General features: G+C 36.6%; 1 protein-coding gene across 1 annotated transcript; it reads left to right on the top strand.

Annotated features, from left to right (window-relative positions):
- Positions 1–1,100: 1,100 nt before the first annotated feature.
- LOC140788424 (uncharacterized) lies at positions 1,101–23,496 on the top strand. Its single transcript, XM_073137672.1, has 8 exons — positions 1,101–1,333; positions 4,582–4,700; positions 5,477–5,724; positions 7,427–7,582; positions 7,691–7,847; positions 19,174–19,313; positions 19,405–19,440; positions 22,282–23,496. Exons 2-8 carry the CDS (start codon positions 4,613–4,615, stop codon positions 23,146–23,148), a joined length of 1,692 nt encoding a protein of 563 aa, XP_072993773.1. The 5' UTR covers positions 1,101–1,333; positions 4,582–4,612; the 3' UTR covers positions 23,149–23,496.
- The last annotated feature ends 310 nt before the right edge of the window (positions 23,497–23,806 follow it).

Genomic DNA, 23,806 nt, shown 5'->3' with positions numbered 1-23,806 from the left:
GTCTTCGAAGGGGCATTTGAAACTTTCAACAGTCAGTTGAATGCTTTATAGTCTTTATAGTCTGGCAAGTAAATTATGGTGGGTGCTCCCCCCAAATAACCTTTTGAAAATATCATTCATGATGATGATCCAGGTGAGAATTCTTCCAAAAATATCACTAGTGAATTTAGATTGTTGATGAATTTAGACTGTTCAACAATTTATATAGAAGATATGTCAATTGAATAGTTCGGTGGTTTTACCGTTCATTAATATTGAATAATTTAGCGGTTCACATATAGAATATTTAACGCTTAACAAATAAAATACTCAACATACTATGTAAAAGAACATATATTATTTTTTAAATAAAGGGTTGAATCGTTTAATATTTTATAAATAGTGAAAACTGTTGAACAATTTATAAATATTGTATTATTTATATAAACTGTTAAATAGTTCAGCAATTTTACTATTAATATATGACATGAAAGTTTAGCTTAAGTATAAACATATCTTATTTTGTAATAAATTTAGTGACCATACCAAAATGGTACAAATTAAAAAGAAAACCTAAGGCGGCCAATTTTGGTCCGACCAAATAGCCCTGCTCTAAAACTTTTTTTTACCAAAATAGACTACCCAACTTATTTACCAAATAGGAATCATTCCCTATAGTCCTAATAAAAATGTTGAACTCATCAGCCTTTTTTCTCTAGGCAAAAATGCTAAACTGTTTAGCGTTTTTGTCTGGTTCTAAAACACTGAAGAGATCAATGTTTTATATATATAAATCTTTTTAACTTAGTCTTTCAGCAATTTAGGAAAAAAATTGTATAGCGATTAGCATTTTTATTATGGCTACAGTGAAATTAGACTCTATTTTATAAATATATTTAAGAGTAGTCTATTTTGATAAAAAAATTAAAAAAAGAGAGAGTCTATTTTGGTAAAAAAAAATCCCAAAACTCCACTTATTCTACCTATTGTGGGGTTTGACCACAATTACACGTCCGGCCCTGACCAAACATTAACCAAGAAACAATATCTAAGCCCACAGCGTTTGTCTTTTGGACTGGGCCGGTTTCTATAAGTCTGTTTAACATAAGAATGCTATCCTTCCCCCCTCCCTTCCAGTAACATAACAATGTTAAATATTAACCCTATGGAGCTCAGGCGAAGGGTGTTTGTTTGATGGCTCACAGCCTCACCCCTTCCTCGCCTCTTGCTCCTCTTTTCCCGTGACCAAATTCGCCTTCTCCCAGCCCGAGTAAGACCAGAGAGGGAGGAAACCCGTAGCTGGATCGTGGAGGATTTGGGCCGGCGGTGGCTTTGGATTTGCCTCGTCTCGTCGGTATGCGTGGTTCTTTTCCTTTTTTCCGGTTTCTTTTGCGATTTTTGTTCTTGCAAGATTTGGAGGTTTGGGTTGTTTTTTTTTTCTTTTTAGGGATTATTATATTTTGTTTGAATTATTGCGTCGAGCGGGTTACTGCTTGGGGAGCAAAGGGTTTGCAGTCAAGGGAAGATCGAGAGGTAATAGGAAGGTTATTTTTCACTCTTTAATTGGTCTCTGCGAGAGGTTTAGGTTGATAGGTTTTGCTACTTTTTTAGATTGTAGGGTTTAGATGAAGTGATTTTCTTGATGTCGGTGGAGTTCTTGACCACTGGGGTTTGGATATTATTGGGAATATGATAAGCAAGATGTTTGGGGTTAGCTTGGTGCCGTATCCAAAGGGTGCCCCTCTCTTCTTTTCCGTTGGTAGATCTGGTATTTGTGGAACCTGAATGTTTTTTTTCTGGGTTCGAGATAAATTGCTGTTTGGCTGCTAGTGTTTGAGCGAACGTTATGAGAGGAACTGCTTAAATCTTGGGGTAATTTTAGTGGTTACTAATATTTGGTGGTAGTCTAGGGTGGATGACCTAATAAGACATTAAACGGGAACATTCAATCTTTCTTACTTCTGTTGGACTATATATTCTTTTATGAAATACATGCCAGTTACCTGTTAATGGGGTTTTCTCTTGTGTGTTCGTATCCTCAAGTTTGTCGGACTTTGATTACTTTAGATAGTTCCCTCTGATATGCCATATGTCTAGGTTCTACTCATGCATCAGTATCACTTTCTTGGTTGGAGGGAACTCACTCTTGAGTTGAGCTACTGGTATTAATTTCTATATTTGTTTCAATTTTGAGGAGTTCAGTTTCAAACATCCAATGTGTTTTTTTGATGCTGGCTGATTTTTTCAGTGGATTATGTGGGGGAGCTTATGATTCCCATATTGTCTTCATGAATCGATTAATCATTATCCTTATAATTGACCATTAGCACTTTGCAAGGACATGTATATAAAACCTATTTTGGCAATTGGAAAGACACGATCACACTTCACATTGCACTTATATAATTGGTGATGGGTGTCTCCTGATTGTCATCACGATTGTCTACTTAACATTTTACTTTCTCTTGTATTTTTATGGATTTAGCAATCAAGGTCTTTTTCAACTTCTATAGCGGACCATGTTCCTTGCAATTACTACTGAATACTCATTCCTATACTAGCTGGAGGCAATTTCCTAGCTCATGTGCTGTTTGTCACACTTTTATTAACTTCACGGATGTCTATGGTTGGTCCTCTATGTGAACACTTAAAAGAATGATGACCTTCTACTACATGAGAATAATGTTGTTTCCAAAGGAGAATATATCCATAAGGCATAAACCTCTCTTGACTCTTATTTGCCCCCTAGTACCCTTTGATTACATTAATGACTTTTGGTTGGTTAGTAAGATCTCCTACTTTTAGAATTGTTAAGATTCAGGGAAATTAATCAAAAACACACTGCATTTTAATTTTGTTATCATTTACATACTATCTTATGAATATTTATTATTTGACCTTGTATTTTAGGTTTAATGCCTTAAAAACATCCCAACGTTAGTTTTAGTTGAAGTTAATCATATAGTTGAGTTAACTACAGGTGCAAAATGACCAAACTCCCCTAAATAACTACATCATATCGTCATCCTTCTATGCAATCACCACTCCGGAAGGTAAGCTAGCCACGTGCGACACAACTCGAGCTTATAGAAGGAGAGAAGGTTACCAATAAGCCCCATTACAGGATTTATGGCAGTTTCTTATTTAACAGAATTACCAAATTAGCCTGGTTCCTGTTTCCCCTAGGCAGCACTTTGGTCTTGCCAACTTCGACTTTGAAGAACCATTAGCCTTTCTTTCTCTTTCCCTATGGATTAAATTCTTAGGAGTGAGGATGGGAAGGGGAAAGGAGTGATCTTTCTGATTGGATTGATGTCAAGCTGTGATTTTGTGATTTGGGTAGTTGTTGTTGGTGGGTTTTCATTCAAAGGTGGGATTTTGGTGATTTGGTTGTTGCTTTCTTCTTGATTCATTTCGGGTAGACAAAATAGGTCGCTCTTGGATTGATTTGATGTCTTTAGATTTCCCAAGTGTTCTTGAGCAATAGTGAGGTTTTTGGGTGGTTTCGCTGAGTACAAGATTATCTACTCTGATGGTTTTAATAATCCAATCTTTGATCAATCAAACCTTGGAGAGAGAAAGTGATACACAAACTGGTTGGTGAGTTCATGGTTTTGTTTGCATGCATCAATTTGAGATCCTTCTATTGTATTTTGGTCGGCAAATGAAGGAGGTGGATGTGGTGATTGGTGCTAGGTTGTTAGTTTGTTGAGGAGGGAGACAGAGGTAGTGGCCAATGCAAGGATATTGGTTGGCTGAGAAAGGAAGCTTCGGTTGTCTAAGTTGTTGGTTTGTCAAGGAAGAAGGCAAATGTGGAAGATGATCACTCTTTGTCTAAGATCAGAGAGGCTCAACATAGAAGAATGGAATCGGTCTTTATTGTCAACTGAGGGGTAATTTAGGTATTTAAGTTTTTTATTTTAAAAATTAATGGGATATTCTCTATTTCTTTACCTGCTGCCAGGCTAACTTTAACTCAGGGTCCTTTTGAGGTATTAGATCTAAAATGCATGAATCGAATAGTAAATATCCATAGATAGGATGTAAACGATAATAAAAGCAAAATGTACAGTGTTATTGATAAATTTTTCTAAGATTTATTATATGATAACGGATGGCTTAGGCCTTCTGGGGCCATAATTGAATTACAAGATTTGTCAAGGATCCTTAACTATGTTGACCTTAGATAAGTGCCTCAAAGATTGTCATTAGTGGTCCTTTAGAATGTCTACTGAAGACATGATTGAATATGACAAGGTAGTCTCTACTATAAGCAACCTTTCTTGTATCATCTTCAATGGGTAAAATTGTACAAGTAGAATTTTAAGCATATCTTATTCCTTATGATAATCGAAATTTTACACTTACATATGCACATGACAAATTAGTAAGTTTTGAACTGCTAGTCTATATTTTATTTTTTCTTTTGGTGTCCTCTAGATGGGAATAAAGCCATTGTACTGCTTTTGGTCTAAGAAACAATGCTCACTTTTTCAGCAAACACATTTTTGCTAGAAGCCAAATTTTTTGTTGTCTTGTTCTAAATAAATCTACCTTTTGCTTCAAGATGAGTTCTAACTTAGCTTGTAATTTTTGGAACAGGAATCTGAAATTTGTACGAGTACTGGCCAAAATGAAAGGTGAAATGAATAATGCTTTCAATGATCAAGTATTAGCTGAGAAACTTGGGAAGCTCAACAATTCACAGCAAAGCATTGAAAGTATCCTTTAGTTAGATTGGCATCATGTTTGTCTTAGATTGGCGTCATGTTTGTCTCTTTGTGATATTTCTTGATCTTTGCTTCTTGATTATTTATGTGAACTAGTAGAACTTAGTTTTTTTTTTAATGATTGTTTAGTAACAAATCCAGAATTTGAGGGATGTCTGCTTATGTTTAATTGTAGTAATAGTTTGGGAAATTCATCAAAAACACCTTACATTTTGCTTTTATTATCATTCACACTCTACCATATGAATATTTATCATTCGACTCCTGTATTAGGCTTTTAATGCCTTAAAACACCCTAAATTAACCCTAATAGTAGCTAACAAGATAGATAATATTCTTTTATTTTTAAAATAAATAATTAATATATCTAAAAAACCCTTCATTTGTTCTCCATTTATTTTTATGTTAATCTAAAAATTTAGAGAAAAATTTGACACCATACATTATGCAGTTATTATAGTGTATAACTTTATACCCAATGTTTTTGACCTATACAGTTCGAACCTGACATTTTCAATTTTCAAGAATCTGAATTTCATAATGACCTAACTATCTGCCAACTAATTGAACTAGGGTACCTTAGATTACACTATGATGAGACTAAGTACATAGGTTATGGAATTACATGAAAATAGATAAAATAAATTTTCTTTTTGTTTCTGTAATTATGTATGATGAGCATTCAGTGGCTATGATTTTCTAAAATTGTTGGCTATTTGCTGTGAGTTGTATTAGTTAGTGTTTGTTGTTTCTTAACTCTGGGTCAGCATTGTCACATTGGTGCATTTTTCACCGGAAGAAAGCAAAACAGGTTGTTCAGACATGGGAGAAACAGTTCAACATATCTTCAAGAGAACAAAAAGTGTCGTTTCTGTATCTAGCAAATGACATCTTACAGAATAGTAAGCGCAAGGGAAGTGAATTTATAAATGAATTCTGGAAGGTCCTCCCTGGATCATTGAAGCATGTATACGAGAATGAGGAAGAAAATGGCAAAAAAGTGGTCCTCAGATTAGTAAGTTCTTTCTCCTTTTTTAGAATCCCACTTACATGCTGTGTGTTGATTTTCTTCATGCATTCTATTTCATTTAAGAGGCTTCTTGTTCCAGCTCTATTTGGTGTCTCTGTACACCATCATTTCATCTAATATACTTCCACAGATGGTTTCCCTTGTATCAATACCCAACGTCCTTCACTTTATTTGCTAAAGAAAAGGTACGAGTTCCTTTATATATACCAATTTCCTAAAGATAATAAGTGACTTGCTGCTGAGATGGATTTTGGTGTGACCTAAGGTATGTTTAGTTGTAGAGGTTATTGATGTGTTCTTAAAAAAATCCATAGGCACCTATATGATTATTTATGTCTTGCATCATTAATTAGAAGGTTCATGAGACCAATCAAGACAAAGGAAAGGGAAAGATAATTTGTTGGACTAAGTGAGATATACGTGTCTAAAGTCCTGTTACATCAACGCTCTCAAGCTGTACGATAGAAGTGCTACCAATCTCCATTGCTGAGTCAAAGGTCGAAATCTCCTCTTTTGGCATAAATAATTGATAACATATTGTCTCAAAGATACAGACGAATATATAATCTTCATGACCCAGATCCTGTTGAACTTTAACTCATGTCCTCTATATAACTCTGATAGAGTGCCTTTTTTATGAGAAAATGATTTACTATCTGTGCAAAATGTACACTAAAAAATATGTGGCTACTATTCCAGCTGTACAGTATGGCATAATGTCATGGGCTAGCTTTTGTAATTGAAAAGTGTGTTTAATACTTTAATCGTCCCTCATAGTTTGCATGAGAGAACCAACATTTCAATATTAGAAGTATTGCAAATTTGCAACCCAAGAGTGATCAATGTTTCCAAAAGCTTCATTAAACCCAATATGGTTTTTTTGGTCCTTTGGCTCAGATTAACTAAATATGATTTAATTCGGTTGATTTTAGACTTTTAGTCCATTTTGTTTTCTTTAAATTTTTTGAATTAGGCCAATTTTGGTTTATTTGGTCAATTGAGTTAGCCAATTGTTAGTTTTAGTTAAGATAAGATGTGATGTTCTTTGACATTGGATCACATTAGGTATTTGGTCAGATTTGGATTGAATTCACTAATTCAGGTTAAGTGTAAATTCTATAGGGTCTAATCTATTTGGGCCAAAACACAAGTAGCCAACAACCATTTGATTTCTAGAGAAGTGAACAACCCACAGCATTTCATTGCTGAAAATCCTACCAACCATAATGTTTTGTCCTAGTTCATTTTGTTGTTAAACACTTGAACATGTCTCATCTTGTTGAGCCCCTTTTTTATTCAGCTGTTGGAGAAGCTTATATAAACAACAATCCAGTGTTATAAAAAGACAACTAAAGCAATTTATTGAATTTAAGTAATTTTGGTCAGGTTCAGGCTCTAGAGAGAACGTTGACCTAGGAGGAATGAAATTAACCCATTTCCCTTAGTACATAACAAACCCCTAGTGAAAGGGATCCCCTAATTAAGGATTTTCCAATAAGTTTATTCTATATGTGATGTTTAATACTACTGCTTCTTTACTTGGCTACTGATAAAGTGAGACTTTGTAGAAAAGTCTGAAGTGTTTTGATAGAGACTGTCAATATTATTCGTGCAGCCAAATTTTTCTGGGCTATAAAACTGGTTTATATTTTTTATTTTCCTGTTTGTCCTTTTCATCTATTTGCAGATAGAGATATGGGATGAAAGGAAAGTGTTTGGATCTCGTGGGCGAGCCCTTAAAGATGATATTCTTGGTGATGCCCTTCCTCCTCCAGTGGAGACCAATGGAAAGAGCTCAAATCCAATAAAAGTAGTTAAGAAAGACTCCAATTCTATAAGAATAGTGAGTAATTAAATCTTGCATCTATTATTTATTCTGTCTTTTTCATAGTTTTAATCTATTAAATATGGTTGGAAACACATTTTCTTGTTAACATTATTTCATAATTAGAAACTGGCTGTCGGGGGGATGCCTGAAAAGATAGTGACTGCATACCAATCTGTATTGGATGATCATTTCAATGAAGATACTGCATTAAACAAATGCAAGAATTCTGTTTCTCTTCTGGAGAAGATGGAGAAAGATGTTAATGATGCTTGTATGCATGGTAAGGTTATCTGCTCATACCATCTTATTATGACATCCTGTGAGGTTCTATGAGAAATGTGACTTGGTAGTTGGTACTCAGATAATTAGATACATCATCTTAACAATCTTTAAAAGTATTTTTAAGTTTTCGTCTTTATATGCATATGCATGCTATTATTACTCATGTGGGATTTTTCTGCATATCTGTGTGGCAAGATGTAAAACTTGGAAGGAACAATGTTAATGGTAAATGTTAGAAGAGGCTAACATGATGTCTTAGCACTCAGTATTCTGAAACTTGTTCAGGGTCAATTTTCTCCATATATAATGCTAACTGCTTGTACAGCTAAAAGTGAACTAATGGAGACTGTTGGGAAGACTGATCATGTTATGTAATGAAATATGTTCCTTTTTCTAATAGTGTTTTAGACATGCTTATAAGTGGAAGTGAAATGACAAAGCATAGTGTTGCTGTAAAATTAAATGAGGGAACTACAAATGAGAAAAATTAATAGGGCTTACAATTTTCTAACACCTCAACCAAAAGGTAGTAATGATAGGGGATATTGACCCCGTTAACTTAATGGATTGAACTGGGTTAAAGGGATTTGAAAGAGAAACATGAACATGACACGCTTAATATTCGTGTTACATGGGTTAACCTGTTTATGACAGGAACCTGTTTAAGCATTTGTGCTAAACGCAATCTTGTTTGAAAGTTTTGGGTTTGTGTTAGCATAACTTGTTGGATCAAAATTGCTTTTTTAAAATGTTAAAATCTCCCTAATTTATTTGTTCACCTGCATCTATTTTATTTCAAACTACATATTTTTATATATAAATTTGTTTTTGTTTTCTTCTTTATTTCTTGATGTAGCATGATTAGTATCATTCTTTTAAGTCTGTCTTGGGATAAGATTTCTTCTTTGTACTATTTTAAATGCTACTAGTTGTGTCCTCTTTTTTTGTGAAACTTTTCTCTTTTATTCGAGAAAGCATAAGCCGTAACACCATAATTGACTTTTACCATGCTACTATCCTTATTACTGTTACCCAAAGTAATGTGCACCTTAAACCCATCCTAGTCAAAGTTAAAGGATATTAACATTCAAACAACAACTACAACAACCATACCTTTAGTCTTAATTGCTCAGCTATATGGCTTGTTCTCCAGTATTCATCTTTATTTAGTGCAAGCATCTATGTAAAATCAAGTTCTATAATGTCTTTTCTTATTATTTCGTTCCTTGCTAGTTTTGGTCTTCTTCCTCTTAGGCTGGATTTGGAAGTGGAATAGCTGGGTACAATTTATCCCCAGCTAATAACTTTGATGGTCAAACCTCAAAGGGATAAAAGTATCTTTTTTCTTTTCTAAAAACTCCAAGTTTGCCCATAGTTTATTCCTCTCAAAAGGTTTTTTCTTTTTTACAATTCTAGGAATAAAGGGGGATAAAGCTACGAGGGGTGTAAACGAGCCGAGCTTGATCGAGCCTGGCTCTAATCAGGCTTGGATTGAAATTAATTTCGAGTCTATCTTTGTGATCAAGCTTAAATTGAAATAATTTCAACTGAGCCAATTTCGAACTCGAGCCAACTTTGAGCTTAAACGAGCCTAAATGAGCTGCTCAATTAGCAATTTCAAGCCTTATCAATTTCAAACCATTTTCGAGCCTGAGCAAATTTGAATTAATTTAGGCTTGAATCAAGTTTGAAATAAAACCTAATTCAACTATAAAGATATAAATATTATCAAAATATAAATTACAAGCAATAAAGATAAATGGGTTAGAAAACTACAAGCAACCAAAATATAAATTACAAGTAACAAAGATAATTGTGTCAAAAAACTATACGCAATTAAAGTATAAATTATAAACAATAAAGATAATTGTGTCAAAAAATAATGGTTGAAATTCTGAATGGGTGAAAGGGTTTTGATCAGATAGTTTATATTAGTTTAATATTACTTATATTATATATATAAATATATTCGAGCCTTATCGAGCCGGCTCGATCGAGTTGACTCGGGATCAAGCTTGGCTCGAATTTAATTTCGAGCCTAGCTTTAATGATCAAGCTCGACTCAGCCTATTTTCGAGCCGAGCTTGAGCCGGCTCGATTATTTTGACAGCCCTAAAAACTACCATATGGTCTTGTACACTATATAACCGATGGGCCTATAGGGTTCAAACACAGCTTATGGTTCAATTTACTTAAGTGAACTCACTTCTCTATACTTATATGGTATATGGTCTTCAATGGGCAAGTTTAAGCTGCCTCAATTTATTCTTTTGTAACTCTAACTTGGCTCGTCTGTTAAATGAGCTTAATTTGAGCTTGATCTTTATGTTTAATAAATTTAGGGACCCAAGCTGAAACGAGCTAGTGCGAGCCTACAAGCATATGGTATTGTCAGCAAGGTTCATAGTAGCCAATTGGGAACCACTTCATTGGTTGTTCCTAACTTTTCTTTTTCGTTGTATGGGTAAAGCATCCTGATTTTAGATCTGGCCAACAGGCTTAGTTGCCCAGTTTCCCTACTAGCATTATGGCCTTGTCAGCAGGGTTCATAGTAGCTAAGGAACCAATTCTATTGGTTGTTCCTTACTTCTCCTTTTGATGGGTCGTCTTTTCTTGTAGCCTTGTGTTATTTGCTTGTTAAATGTTTATGTAGTGTTTGATAATGTAATTTCAGTATTTTATGCATTTTTGTTTTTGGCGATCTAGTCGTCTTTCAAAATTCAATCCACTAATTGTATGCATAGCAAAGTTGGATTAGATCAAGGTTTTACTTGATGGGGGTGGACTTTTTGGCATAATATGGCGCACCATGTTATTACAGGGTACACTTTGAGGGAATGTCTTGGTACATTCTTGGGTTTTTGGGAGAATGTAATGCCCCACACCACCTTTGCACCCATTGGGTGAAAGGGAATGCCCTGCTCGGGTAATGGGGAAGATATGGTGTGAATGTCATTCACAATGTTAGCAGACACATGAGAGTGTCAATATTGCAATTGTATTGATTCGCATAGCTGTATAGGCAGTTTTCCTCTTTGAGGAGGAGCAAGACACTTAGAGTTACGTGACCTCAACCTGCTCTACCTTGGACTCTTAGGATAAGAGTCTTTCATGATATTTGAGGGAGTCTTATGCTCAATACTTGCATGTGCAAGGTACGTTTGCAGAGCGACATGGACTTAAGTGTTTACTGCATAAGGCCCAAGATATTATAGGAGTGAGGATTAGGGGAGGCTTTTCCTATGCCGTCGTTAAGAACTGCGTTATGTCATTGGGTAATCTTTATGGTGGAATGCAACCGATGAGGGATAGTCTAGCAATGGAGTGGTCCACTGAGATAGACTAAGTTAGCTTGGCATGCAATGCTAGTCTAGGACCCTTGGTTGATGAAACCTTGTGGATTTGTGGGATTTGATGTGGCAATAAATGAGAGACCATTGCAAGACCCTTAGAACTGGGCTAAAGACGTAAGTGATAGTGTTGCGCTAAGGAGGTATTGATGAGCATCATTGTGAGTGGTGAGTGTTGTCTATTTTGTGAAGGACAGAGCTTGTGCTTTGAGCGCCACAATAATATATGTGGGGCATGTTTCTAGTCGAGGACAAGTCCAGGGCAGGTCAGCTAAAGTTGGCTTAAGGACTAAGCAGCGAGGCACATCACCTGCGAGCTTGCAAATGCTAAGTGGGAATGTGTGCAACATTCCAAAAGCTTGTGGGTACTTGAGGACTTCAGTGACTTGGTAGCGTGCATGGCATGGCTTTGCAAAGCTATGCGAGTCAATTGGAAAAAATGCGCAATATTGGATGACACTGTTGTGGACAGAAGTGTTGCTGAGGCTTGCTGTTTCAATGTTCCTATGTTTCAACATTGGTTGTCTAAGAGCCCTTGATGATGTGCGTTGTTGCAAAGCCTTGCCTTGGTACTTAGACTATGAAACTTGGAGGTCGGTCTCACAATGTGACTAAAAAGGGACATGGGGTCTAGGCCAAGATTTGGGATTTCAATACTTGTCTTGATGCCTCGATGGCGTAGCTTTCGAGAGACTTGTTGGCATTAGGGGGCATGGTTGCGGAGTTTTCTAGAGGAGAGTTTGTCGATTGGTGTATTTGCTTAATGGTATTGTGGTTGGCTTTGTTAAAGAGTCGGGACGCGAGCACTTGTGGAGTGAACATTTGGGTTGAAAATATGTTGTAGCGTCAAGAGGGGAGCTTGAGAAGCACATCTGGCTATGTTATGCAAATATGCTGTATTGCTTTAAGACATGCCTACGATGTGGACTCTGATAAGGCTGAAATCTCTGACCCCATGATAGCATGCCAAATCGACAATTGGTACTATATGCATGACGTTGTTCTGATAGGACATATCTAGCACTCCTTGTTACAAGGTCCTTATTTATTTATTTATTTATTTATTACATCATATCAATATTTTGAAAGGCGGCTGCAGGTGGTGGGCGGTCACCCCACCACCTAGCATTTAGGCAAGCGACAAGGCGGGTGACAAGGCGGTATAACATTATATATATATATATAATTTAAAATAAACATATAATATAATTAGAAACTAAAAACTGATTACTTTCTCTAGTTAATTCACATTTTAAAAACTAATTACTGTACAAATTCAGTGAAATAACTATTTACTGATTTAAAAACAGTAATCATAATTCATAACTAATTACTGATTATTTTCTCTACTTAATTCACATTTTAAAAACTAATTACTGCACAGAATCAGTAAGACAATAACTAAATACTGATTTAAAAACAGTAAACACTAATTAGTAATTACTGTACATGATATTATAGACTTCTCAGTAATTGGGTAAATCTAATTCACAAACTAAGTGGTAAGCACGTAATAACAAACTATATTTCAGTAATTGTTAATTCACAATCTATATTCTAATTACCTAGTTAACATTTAGCAATTTATTAAGAATTTAAGATAGAACAAAGAAGTTATTCTACATGCTTGCTAGTGCCGAGAGTGGAAGGGAAGAAGAGAAGAAGAAAGGGAATAAACAACCGCTTGCCGTTGTCGGCGCCGTAGTGAAAGGGAAGAGGTAAATAAGAAAGAGAAGAGAAAAAGAGAAGATATAAAATTTACCTGTGGCCGCCGCTTTCTTTGCCGTTACCGTTGCCACTCCCGCTGCCACTATTGCTTATTGCTGACACTCAAGAGAGGATGGAGACAAGATGAGAGGTCAATTGGGTATTTGGGTTAGAGTAGACTGGCAGGTGGGCTTTTATTAGGGTTAATTACGCCTACACCTCCTAAACTATACTTGGTTTTTGCGGGGATCCCATAAATTTTTTTAGGTTACAATTGCCCCTCTAAATTTTGAAAAAAAATTCAATGTCACCCTTCCATTAGTGTACTATCAGAAAATTTGGGCAAGTCAGCTTACGTGGCTGATATATCAAAGTACATTTGTGAAATGAACTAAATACTCTTATTGGAGGGAAGAGAACTTAATTTCATTTTAGTCCAATAATAATAGACCAATATATCCTTCTACCCATACTAATTTCTCCTCCCATGATCTTCATTCTTCTCTCCTCGTTCTCTCCCTCCCTCATTCCCTCCCATCTATTCTCTCACTCCCTGACGATGCTACTGCCCACGACGACAGCGGTGCATGAGTAGGAAGGGCTCTAATTACTGGCGGCACACCCTCTGCGTCCACGTCGTCGCGTATTAACTTGGAGAAAACAATATATATAACATTTGAACAATTGAATTCATATGTGGTTTAAAACCCACCAGTCTCTAAGCATTCAATTTTTTTGTAGAACTGTGATCAGTTGTATTCAAATAATGTTTGTAGCTTCCAGATAAACATAGGACAATAGTTCAAATAGCAACAAACATGCATTGCTCACTTGCAGACAATACTAATATGAAGACATACTTGAGCCTAAAGGTCTCACACCAATATCGCAACCATTAATCTCATCAACATCTCTTATGCAGCCATTAATTGCTAATATGAAGGTCACCAAAGAGAATGCAGCCATAGATGCTTTTTGATACTTCATTGGAAAAAAAAAAGAACAGTTCAGATTCAGCAATAGAGATGAAGGGATTTCTTTGATACTAGACAATCCAATTTGTCTCGTTTATCAAATGTCATAAGTATATGGCTTCAAAATCCAAATCAAACAGCATAAGAATCATGCGACATGACTCTAAACAACAAAGTGATCAAACCATTCAAGCCACTGCCTATAGGACAGTTGCGTCTGCGCTGCCGCGGTTCGGCACGTGGTCGTCCTCTACAAGTCTGGCCACTATTTGCGTTCGTGTCGCCGGAGTCGGGCACGTGGACACTTTCCGCGAGCTTGGCCACTGCCTCTAGGACAACTATAGCATGCAATGTAACGTCACTAATGGCCACTGCCTCCTCGTCCACACCAATGGTGGAGTGGTTCAAGTCGAGAGAAGGGAGTGGGAGGCACGGTTCTCGATGATGGGTGGTTGGGTTTGATGAAAGAGAGTTGGACTTAAAAAAACTATAGTTTCGGACGGTATTTAAGTAATTTTAGAATTTTTTAATTTTTATGGCTAAATTGATGAGCTGGTTAACTTATCAGGGGTATAATTGTCATTCAGCATTTTTTGTCACCGTCGTTAGCAATATTATTTTGCCCCATAGTTTAAGGGGGATATTGTAATATAAAAAAGTTTAGGGGGTCGCCGTGAAAATCGGATACAGTTCGGAGGATGTAGACATAATTAACCTTTATTATTATTATTATTATTATTAAGTTAGGCACTAATTCACTATCCGTTGGATAGTTCGACCCATTTGCCGACCCACTATAACAACTAAGCGGGCTACACAGGCTGCCAAAAGGAAAAGGCGAGCGTCCAAATAACAAGGTGGCCTGTTAAGAAACAAATGACGGCCTGCTTGCAGGATGGCTGGCTTGCCACCTCGCCATGGCGGCCGCCACTTTTAGAAACACTGCATCACATGTTTTTAAGTACTTTTAGAAGTACATTTGCAAGTTTAAGTAGATGTCTGTTCTCTGTAGTCTGTACTTGCTAACCCTTATGTGCCTGTGGTAAGAATATTTTCATTCCAAATATTAGTGATGAACTATTAAAATTTTTATTGTGGATAATTGTAGCTTACATTCATATAGGAACATACTTATATTTACAACTGCCCTGCATGGGAAAGTTAACCCAAATTTGGTAGATTTGCTTTACCTACCATGGTCCAAGCAAATAAAGAGAAGTTTTTTAAATTAGCATCAATGTAGGTGTATGGATACTGATTCTTTCAATGGAAGAACATCTTTGGCATTGATTTTGCATTCCACATCCTTTGTCCTCTACCACTTAAAGTCAGGATTAGCCAAATACCATATAAATATATGATAACTTGGGAACAGAGGATGAAAATCATTATCTTTAACTTAATCATAAAAAAGGAGAACTAGAACAGACCAAGTTGAGATACTGTTCTGTATAGGTGTGATCATTAATGCAATATTTACTATGCCAAATTGAAGAGATGACTATAATTTTGTTACTGAATCAGCATGGCAATCTCTGGTCTATATCTATCAAGCAAAATTTTACTATAAAATATTACAAGCAAAATTTGTAATATTTTATCAAGCGGATAAAACATTTGACTTTGAGGTTGAATTTTATTTGATATGTCATCTCTGTATTCAAGATTTATTACCACGATATACCTATATCTAGCTAGGATAGGAAAGTTGAGCTGACCCGTTTGCCTACTCTGACCAGACCTTACTTGGTTTAATATGGCCCATCTGGCAAATTGGTCGGTTCTGGGTCATGAAACCTTGTCTTGCTAATTCATCTGGTTATGGGTCAACCCCAAGGAGTTCTGACTTCCAATAGATGCTAATCCAACTTGACCTGATGCAAACAAGTTTAGAGTGAAAGTTTTACTCAAGATTGATGCTTGATCAGTCTAACCCTCTCAGAGAACTGCCTGTTAAATAGATGGGTGTTGGGTCAGGAACACTTGACCTGCTAGTGCTCAGGTCAGTTCTGGTGAAGACACACTTTGCATCAGTGGTAGTAGTACACAAGAACTGGAACCCTACCTGACCTAACATGTTGTCACCTTCAATTTTAACCCACACCTCATTTTCTCACCCTTTCTCTATTACTTTGTGCCTCTTACATAGAGAGTTTTTTTGCAGGACCAATCATGAGTCTTGACAAGTTGTAAATGTATTATCAATTTATCATACATGTGTACTTTATTTTCATGTGCATCTTTCTTGTTTAGTTAAATATTCGTGTATTCTCTAATAAAGGTTCATTCTCTGCAGCACCTGCACCAAGTTCTCATTATTAAAAATTTGTAATGATTATTACCAATATCATGCAACTCTGGAGTCTTTGTATTGTCCAATGTTTATAGAGGCTTGTTTAGGCATATTGTACCATATCACATGCACAAAATGTGCTAACTTGAATACTAATGGTACATTTTTACATAAACGAAAAAGGGACCAGAACCTTGTTAGAATCTGCGTTTGAAATAGCCCATAGTGACCTTCAGACAACATTTTTAAGTCTTTATCATCTTGAATTGACTTGTAACTCGCCTCGTCTTGAGATATACCTAACAATAAGGTTATCAGTTTTGGCAGATCCCAATCCCACCCCAAAACCACTCTATTGATTGGTTTCGGTGGAGTATTGATCGGACCGGCTGATATCCGATTCGGATTGGACCTGTTTCTGCCAAAACAACCCAATACGAGACTTATCTCATCTCTCAAAACATTGATGAAGTCCTCCGACATTGATCCATCAAAATAATAGTCCAGCGATCCTTCAACTGACTCGATGACCTTAGGCAAGTCCTTTTTCTCTCTTTTCATTTTTGTTTGGTTTTTCCCATTTCTCCTCTCTTCGTACCTCCCCACATCTCTCTCTCTTATTCGCTCTCCCTCATTGTTCAGCAAGAGAGAGAGAGCGAAAAGAGGGGGGGGAGAGAGAGAGAGAGAGAGTGGGGACATGGGCGAGAAAAAGATAATGAGAGTGTTAGTGGGAGAGAGAGATTTTTTGTAGACTTCTCTTTGACTGAGTGTTAGAGTGGGACGTGGGTGAGAAAGAGATAATGAGAGTGTTAGTGGGAGAGAGATCGAGAGTGAGTGGGGGAGAGAGTGAGTTCTTATTTTATTCTTAGACTTAAATATTTGAGCAGTGTTTCAAAAAAATTTTGCCTTAACGCCTAGGCTCACGCCTTAGATAAAATATAATTAGGTTCTATGTAGGTCCCGTCTAGGTGACTTGCTTTAGCATCTCATATTCTAATATGTAGATTGACTTTGAAATTCAAATTCGAATAGCTTACCATATGTAGTTCTTACAAGAGTACATTAGTATATTGTTTAGATTGTAGGCATTGATTTTAACTTCATCTGTAACTATTATTTCTTTTATTTGTTTATTTTTTAGTAGTCTTGATTTTTGGGCGCCCACCTAACACCTAGGTGCTATATGATCCCTTGTCCGCTCGTCTACCACTTGCAAGTCTTTTAAAACCTATTGGAGCAATTTATATCTTTATATTTTATTATTTTTAAAAAATTTCAAGATTTTTTTTTCTGTATTTTATATTTTTAAGTTTTTATGTAATTAGAAAATAGTTCGTTATTGAGGTTCAATACTGATGGTCGACTTGGTTGACACAGTTTTTTTTTTGGTGATCGATCTCGATCTTGATATTTAGAACTTTGTCTAACACTACACATTGATGTAGTCAAAATTGGAGGGTTTAGGTGATAGATTTCCTTTGCCTCAATGCAGTCATCATACTTTATGGAAGTTCTTATTAATTTCTTTTTCACATGCAAAAGCTAATGCTTTTGAAGAGATGCTTACCTTAAGCTAACTAGAAAGGCTCTTGTTGCACTTTGCTGCACTATTACATTTTGAACTTCCTTCTATTTAGTTGTGTTGATGTTTATGGTCTTTTATTGTGGCTGTTGTTTCAAAAGGCTTATGATGATGTATATCATATACTCATATGTCAAAGTGTAGTAGCATAGAACGAGCAGAATACCATTGCAACATGGATTCAAAGGCACTTGATACTGATCTTTGATGATATTTCTTCTTGAATAGCAAGGGAAGTGCAAAGTGCAAACAGTATTTTCTGTCGACAAGTGATGCGAGGCTTGCCTCTAGCCTTTTAGAGAGTCTCTTTAAGAGAGTACGTAGAGGCATCACAGTAGTATTGCGCTTATATCATTTTTATGTTGTGCCTATAATTTTTTATCAATTGATTAGTATTCAACAAAATCCAGTTGTTCCTCAACTGCTTTTTTCTGAGCTCATATTGCTTTATATTAGTCAGGAGGTGCACGAAATATAGCTTTTCTTTAATTGTTTTTTAAGGAACATGTGATCTTCTTTTAGTATGTTGTTTCACTACTTCATAGCAATGAAGTGATATAATAGATGGTGGCATAGGATATTTATTCCTAGTTTTCTGGGTACTTCTATTGCCTTGTATTTTTTGGATTATTGTTGTTTCAAAAGTCTGATTTCCAAATGAACATTAGTTATTTTTCTGGAAAGGGGTCATCCTTCTCAATGGTGGTCACTGTGGTGATATGTACCTGAAACACCTCTTGAAGCATTCAAGCTCTTCGTTATGAGTGTTAAATGTGCGACAGAATTTCCCATAAAGAGTAGGATATTATCACCCTATATCACTGCTGCCAGGTGGCTTTTAGCCAACCCTACTGTCTATGTGCCTTTGTCTACCTCTTGTAGGGTGATTTTAATGACAAGAAGATGGTGCCACTGATTTGCCTTATAGATAAAATAGCTGCCAACATCACTATTTATTTATTCATCGAAAAGTAGTTAACCACTTGGGTAGCACGAATGTGTGACTTGCTAATGCAAACTAATATGTGATTACTAAGATATACATATGGTGTATTAAGTCTCGCTTTGTTTTTGTGGAAGCTCCTTTCCCAAATATATCCAGCAAAAGTAAACTATTACATGTTCCTTCAATTTTGTGCTGAATTTTATTCTCAATCAGATGCCAATGGTGAAATCTTCTGTTTCTTCATTATTTTGCCTGATCTTATAGGATGGTTGCTTGCTTGTTTGTTTAACCAATTCTCAATTTAGCACTAATGTATGTGCATTACAACTACTGTTGATGGTATGTGGTTTATTTGACTTGATTAATATTTTCACAGAAAATGCATTTGTGGGTGTTTTCTGTCAGTGCCTTTTTATTTTTATCATTCATCATCTTGATTTTGGATCGCCTGATGTTAGCCCATTTTATTTAGGTAATCAACAAGGATCTCAATTGATTATTGACCTTCGAGAACAGGAAAGCAATCTGAAGCAATGTGTTCAGCAACTTGAAAGTGTAGAAGCCACTAGAGTAGCCCTGGTAGACCAGCTAAAGGAAGCTCTGAAAGAACAGGTTTCAACTTTTTGTTTATGAGGTTCCTCCTAAATTATATTATTGAATTCTTATTTCTGATGCTTATAAATCACACTTCTATAAATTTCAGGAGTTAAAGTTAGAGTTTGTTCGCATTCAACTGCAAGTAAGTGCCTATTCTTCTACTACAATCTACTTTGCAGGAAAAAAAAAGATTCACCTGTTCAATTGTCGATTATACGTCCTTTTACCATTTAAAGTCTCTTATAGTGAAACTATAGATAATATTCCTGATTTGGAACATTTTAATTGCTAAACAGTTCTAATGCAATGATAGATTGATAGATTGATAGTTTTCTTGATGACACTTCAACCTGTACAAGGGGTACAGTGTCCCTTTTGTCTTCTGCTTTCAGTTTAATTAGTTTATTACATGTACTGCTTTGAAATTTTCATGGCATTTCCTAATTCTTTTGGACAAACCCTTAGATCTACTTAGTTTGGTGAAAAGGGTTCCAAATTCTATGAACCTATCTTTATTATTTTCGTTAGGTTCAAGTCAATTGTGCCCCTTGGACTTAGTTGATCTTGGTTAACTGGTTGATTTGATTGCACATTGCCGACATAATTTGCAACTGTGTTGTGACTGTATCATTATGAATTTGGGTGAATCACTATCTTGTCTCCTAAACCTTTTGAAGTTGTCTACTGGAATGAGTGAATTAAGAAGAGTTCCAGTGAAGATACTTTCTGTAGAATCATTTTTTATGAGCTTGTAGAACCTAGAATATGTAGGTCATTGCATTCTGAATCTCTGATTGCATGTGGAAATAGTGGTACTTGTAATACAGGCTTTCTTATGTATGTTCAGGGTTAAGACTTAAAAGCAGGGTACCAGGTTGTAGAGTAAGTGTGGGTTAAAAAGGTATGTATCATTATTCAGGCCATTCCCTGAGAATATTAGGTCAGCTAAAGCTTGGAAAGGATTGGCGTATTTGACTAGCTATCAACTTGACATAGATTGCATAAAAGTTACTGCCAATTCCTACCCAGAGCAAAATCAGCCGTGGGGTGACCTGGCATGAAAGCTTGAGGCAAATTTGAGGAAGAGTTCTCTACCTTCTTCTTTGCATCCTCTGAGCATTCCTTTAGTTGTTGTATATCATACATGGGGAATCTGGAATCATCAATTTCAAACTAACTCCTCTAGATAAGGTTAATTATCAATTTCAAATCTGGAACACTTGAATTGAAAGAAATTAGTCTGCAGATATGACTACTAGAAGGCAGATAGTCACAATGCAATTGAACACTCCTAAAGGAAATCCAAAACTAGTTGAATAAGAAAGAAAAGTGTTTGAGAAACTTGTAGTTGGATATGAGCTGACCACATAGGAAAGAAGGGGTTTGAGAGGGGTTCATGGAAGACTTAGAGTAGAAACAACATGCATTTGGGGCATCATTTTAGATTATTTAATGTTAGTGCGACTTTAAAGGTATAAGTATTTAATTACATATAGAAGTGAATGGGAAGTAGTAGTAGCATGAAAAATCAAGTTATCATGAGACAGGATCTGACTTGGGTCATTATGAGACAAGCTGTCACCTTTTAGAATTAAGAGGCTGCTGTAAAATCTTTGTTAAGACTTAAAGATTGACAGTGCAACAAAGGGAAAATAAGAAGACAAAAGAAATACACACTGGGCTGGGAGGGAAAAAGAAGGAAGAAAAGAAAGGCCCTCCGTTCTTGTGGGAGATAAACAGAATAATAAGGAGAAAAGGAAAGAGGAATTAAAGAAACTTAACCCACCTGGTTGTGGGCAGAAAATAGAAGAGAATGGAGAGGAGAATGAAGGTTGAAAAGAAAACCCTATTTGTGGACCTGGATTTATTCTGTTTTTTTCCTCCCTTTTTGCTGTCGTAGTGGAAATTTTGGGCACTGGTTTAGGTTTCTATCTCTTAATTTGAAGACTCAAATACTGGTCTAGAGGCTTCCATAAAGGCCCAAGTCCCCACCCTCCTAGCGGGGAAAGGGCGTGTCGCGGTTTGGAAGTCGTTGAGGATGTGTTATCTAATTGAGGCTTTGCCCTCATTTTTTCTCAAGAAAAAGGAAACAACGTGGAATCCTATTTTGGAGAGGATTGTGGTGCAAGTAGGAAGAGGTTAATGGCTAACTGGGAGTATTCTAGAAGTCCCAATTGGATTTGGGATTCGTACCTCACCCAAGGCGATCAATTATTGGATATTTAGTTGGAATTTATTCCTAAAATTAATTTTGGTTTGTTCCTGATGTAATTGTTGACTTTATTCAATGTGGACAACCCTGGCCTCACATATAGGCTAATTCATTTTGAGTTGGCTAATTATCGAATACCAGAGTCAAGATGTAAGTATCCATGCCTACATAAATAAGTCACCACAATAGAATATGGATTAGTACTTAAAATGTGTTGGATTTTTATGTTTGCAAATGGAAGTTAATGTGAAATATATTACTATCCTAAAAAGATTCTGGAACTTAAGTGATGACAAATATATGGGGTAGTTGCAGAAGAGGCTCTTAGGGAATCCAAAGGAGACAGTAATTGTCAAAGGAGAGTTGTCTTTATCCATCTTTTAGAGATATGTTGTTCGATGTACACTTTGGCTTGGAAATTCACAATTTCCTACTTTTGGACAGAAACCCAAATCACTTGGTCTCTAAAATGATTTCATATCTTTTCCTAAAAAAACATTGTCAGCTTTTCTTTCATTAGATTATGCCTATGCTATTTGCTGAGATTAACTTGTTCTAAAATCTAAACCTACCAGTTTTCTTTAGTCTATACTGATAGAACCATATCAGGTTATGAAATTGCAGTTTCTCAGTTTTTATTGGGCAAAATAGGTGTTTTGGTTGTGAACTGAATCTAGTTAATAGTAAAACCATTTTAATGCATGTAAATACTTTCCTATCTGCATAGCCACAATGTTGCTTCTTTTAATGGTGGTTTATACTCATTTGAAGGTCGCAAAAGCTGAGTCTCAGCATGCCAGCCAGATGAGGGATAGACTTGTTTCAGCTCCCAATGGTCTAAGCCCTACCCCCACCATCACTAATCTTCCATCAGATATGACACCTCTTGGTGAAGCTAATCCACCTTCTTCAAGATCCATCACTCCGCAATTCCAATCTCCTCAACCAGTGACTTCATTTGCAACTACACTGAGCAGCGCAGAGGAGGAACATAAAAAAGCAGCAGCAGATGTTGCTGCAAGGCTTGTTGCGTCCTCATCCTCAGCGCAAGTGCTGACGTCGATTCTTTCTTCTTTGGTTGCTGATGAAGCTGCTTCCATGAATGGAGGTCGAACTTCTGGAGCTTTCTCGGCCAGTGCACCTCTTTTCCCAGTTGACAAAAGGCCAAGACTTGAGAAACCCATGTCAATCTCTGATATGAGTACTACCTCCTACTTTGGGCAGGTTCAGCAGCCACAGAAGCAAATTTCATCTGTTCCTCTCTCACTGTCTCAAACATCAGCCCCGAGCATGCAGCCATTGTCACAGAGTAACCAGGCGCAGTCACCTTTTCCACAGCCTCCACCACCTCTTCCACCAGTGCTACCACCAACAGTGCAGCAGTACGGTCAGACCAGTGGAGTAATGGTAGGGACTGTACCTTATGGATACACTGGTAATCCTCTGCCTCCTCCACCTCCATTGCCTTCTCATGTATCAGTAGGGCTGACTAGGCCAGGTGCACCCCCACCACTACCTCCACTTCCACCACCACAACAGCAGCAGCAGCTCCAATCAGCCACTGCTGGGTTTTACCAACCACCAGGGATCGGGTTCTATGGGCAAGTGCAGTCAGCTCCGCCTGTCCAGCGACAGTGATATACTGTAACCATTCTCCGGGGTTTCAAATGACCCTTTGTCTTAATGTGTACATTAGTAGTCCTAAATTTGCAGTTAATGAGGCAGGTCCAGGCAAACCAGGATCAACAGCTATGAATTGGGAAGTCTTGTAGCATAGGTTTGTGGTGTATAAATCTTGTGTTCTAATAGGCGAAGTCATAGCTCTCCTGAGGTCTATCTACTGTGAAATAGATGATTGCATCTTTTGTTGCAACTGGGGAATCACCCAACTTTTGTGGGTGGCTTATGGAGAAAAGTCTAGTTGACACTAGAAATATTTGTTTATTAATTAGTTCTTTCTGCTCTCATTGACCAGAAAATTCTCTACATTCATTTCATCATTGGGAACCTCCTGACTAAGGTCACCGGAAGATGCTTGTTTTGGTGATTGAGAATTCTGTCCTTAGTTTGTGTTGCCATATGTGATTGCTTTTGGTATATGCAAACTTTTGATGAGCATATAGTTGATGAAGAGAGTGTTCGTCGCTGCTTTCTGGCGTGGCATTCGACTTTATGAGGAGGTTAAAGATTAAATAAAGAATTCGAAGACAAAGGCCTTGATCTATTTAAAGCTACAGCTTCTGAGTTGGGAACCGTTGAAAAGCCTCTTAATTTGTTGATTTGTGTTTCTAACACA

The sequence above is a fragment of the Typha latifolia genome, chromosome 5 (assembly GCF_019914945.1).
Source record: "Typha latifolia isolate L0001 chromosome 5, TyphaL0001v2, whole genome shotgun sequence".
Taxonomy (NCBI): Eukaryota; Viridiplantae; Streptophyta; class Magnoliopsida; order Poales; family Typhaceae; genus Typha; species Typha latifolia.
Note: the sequence above shows the minus strand (reverse complement) of the source record. Positions and strands in the feature narration are given on the sequence as shown.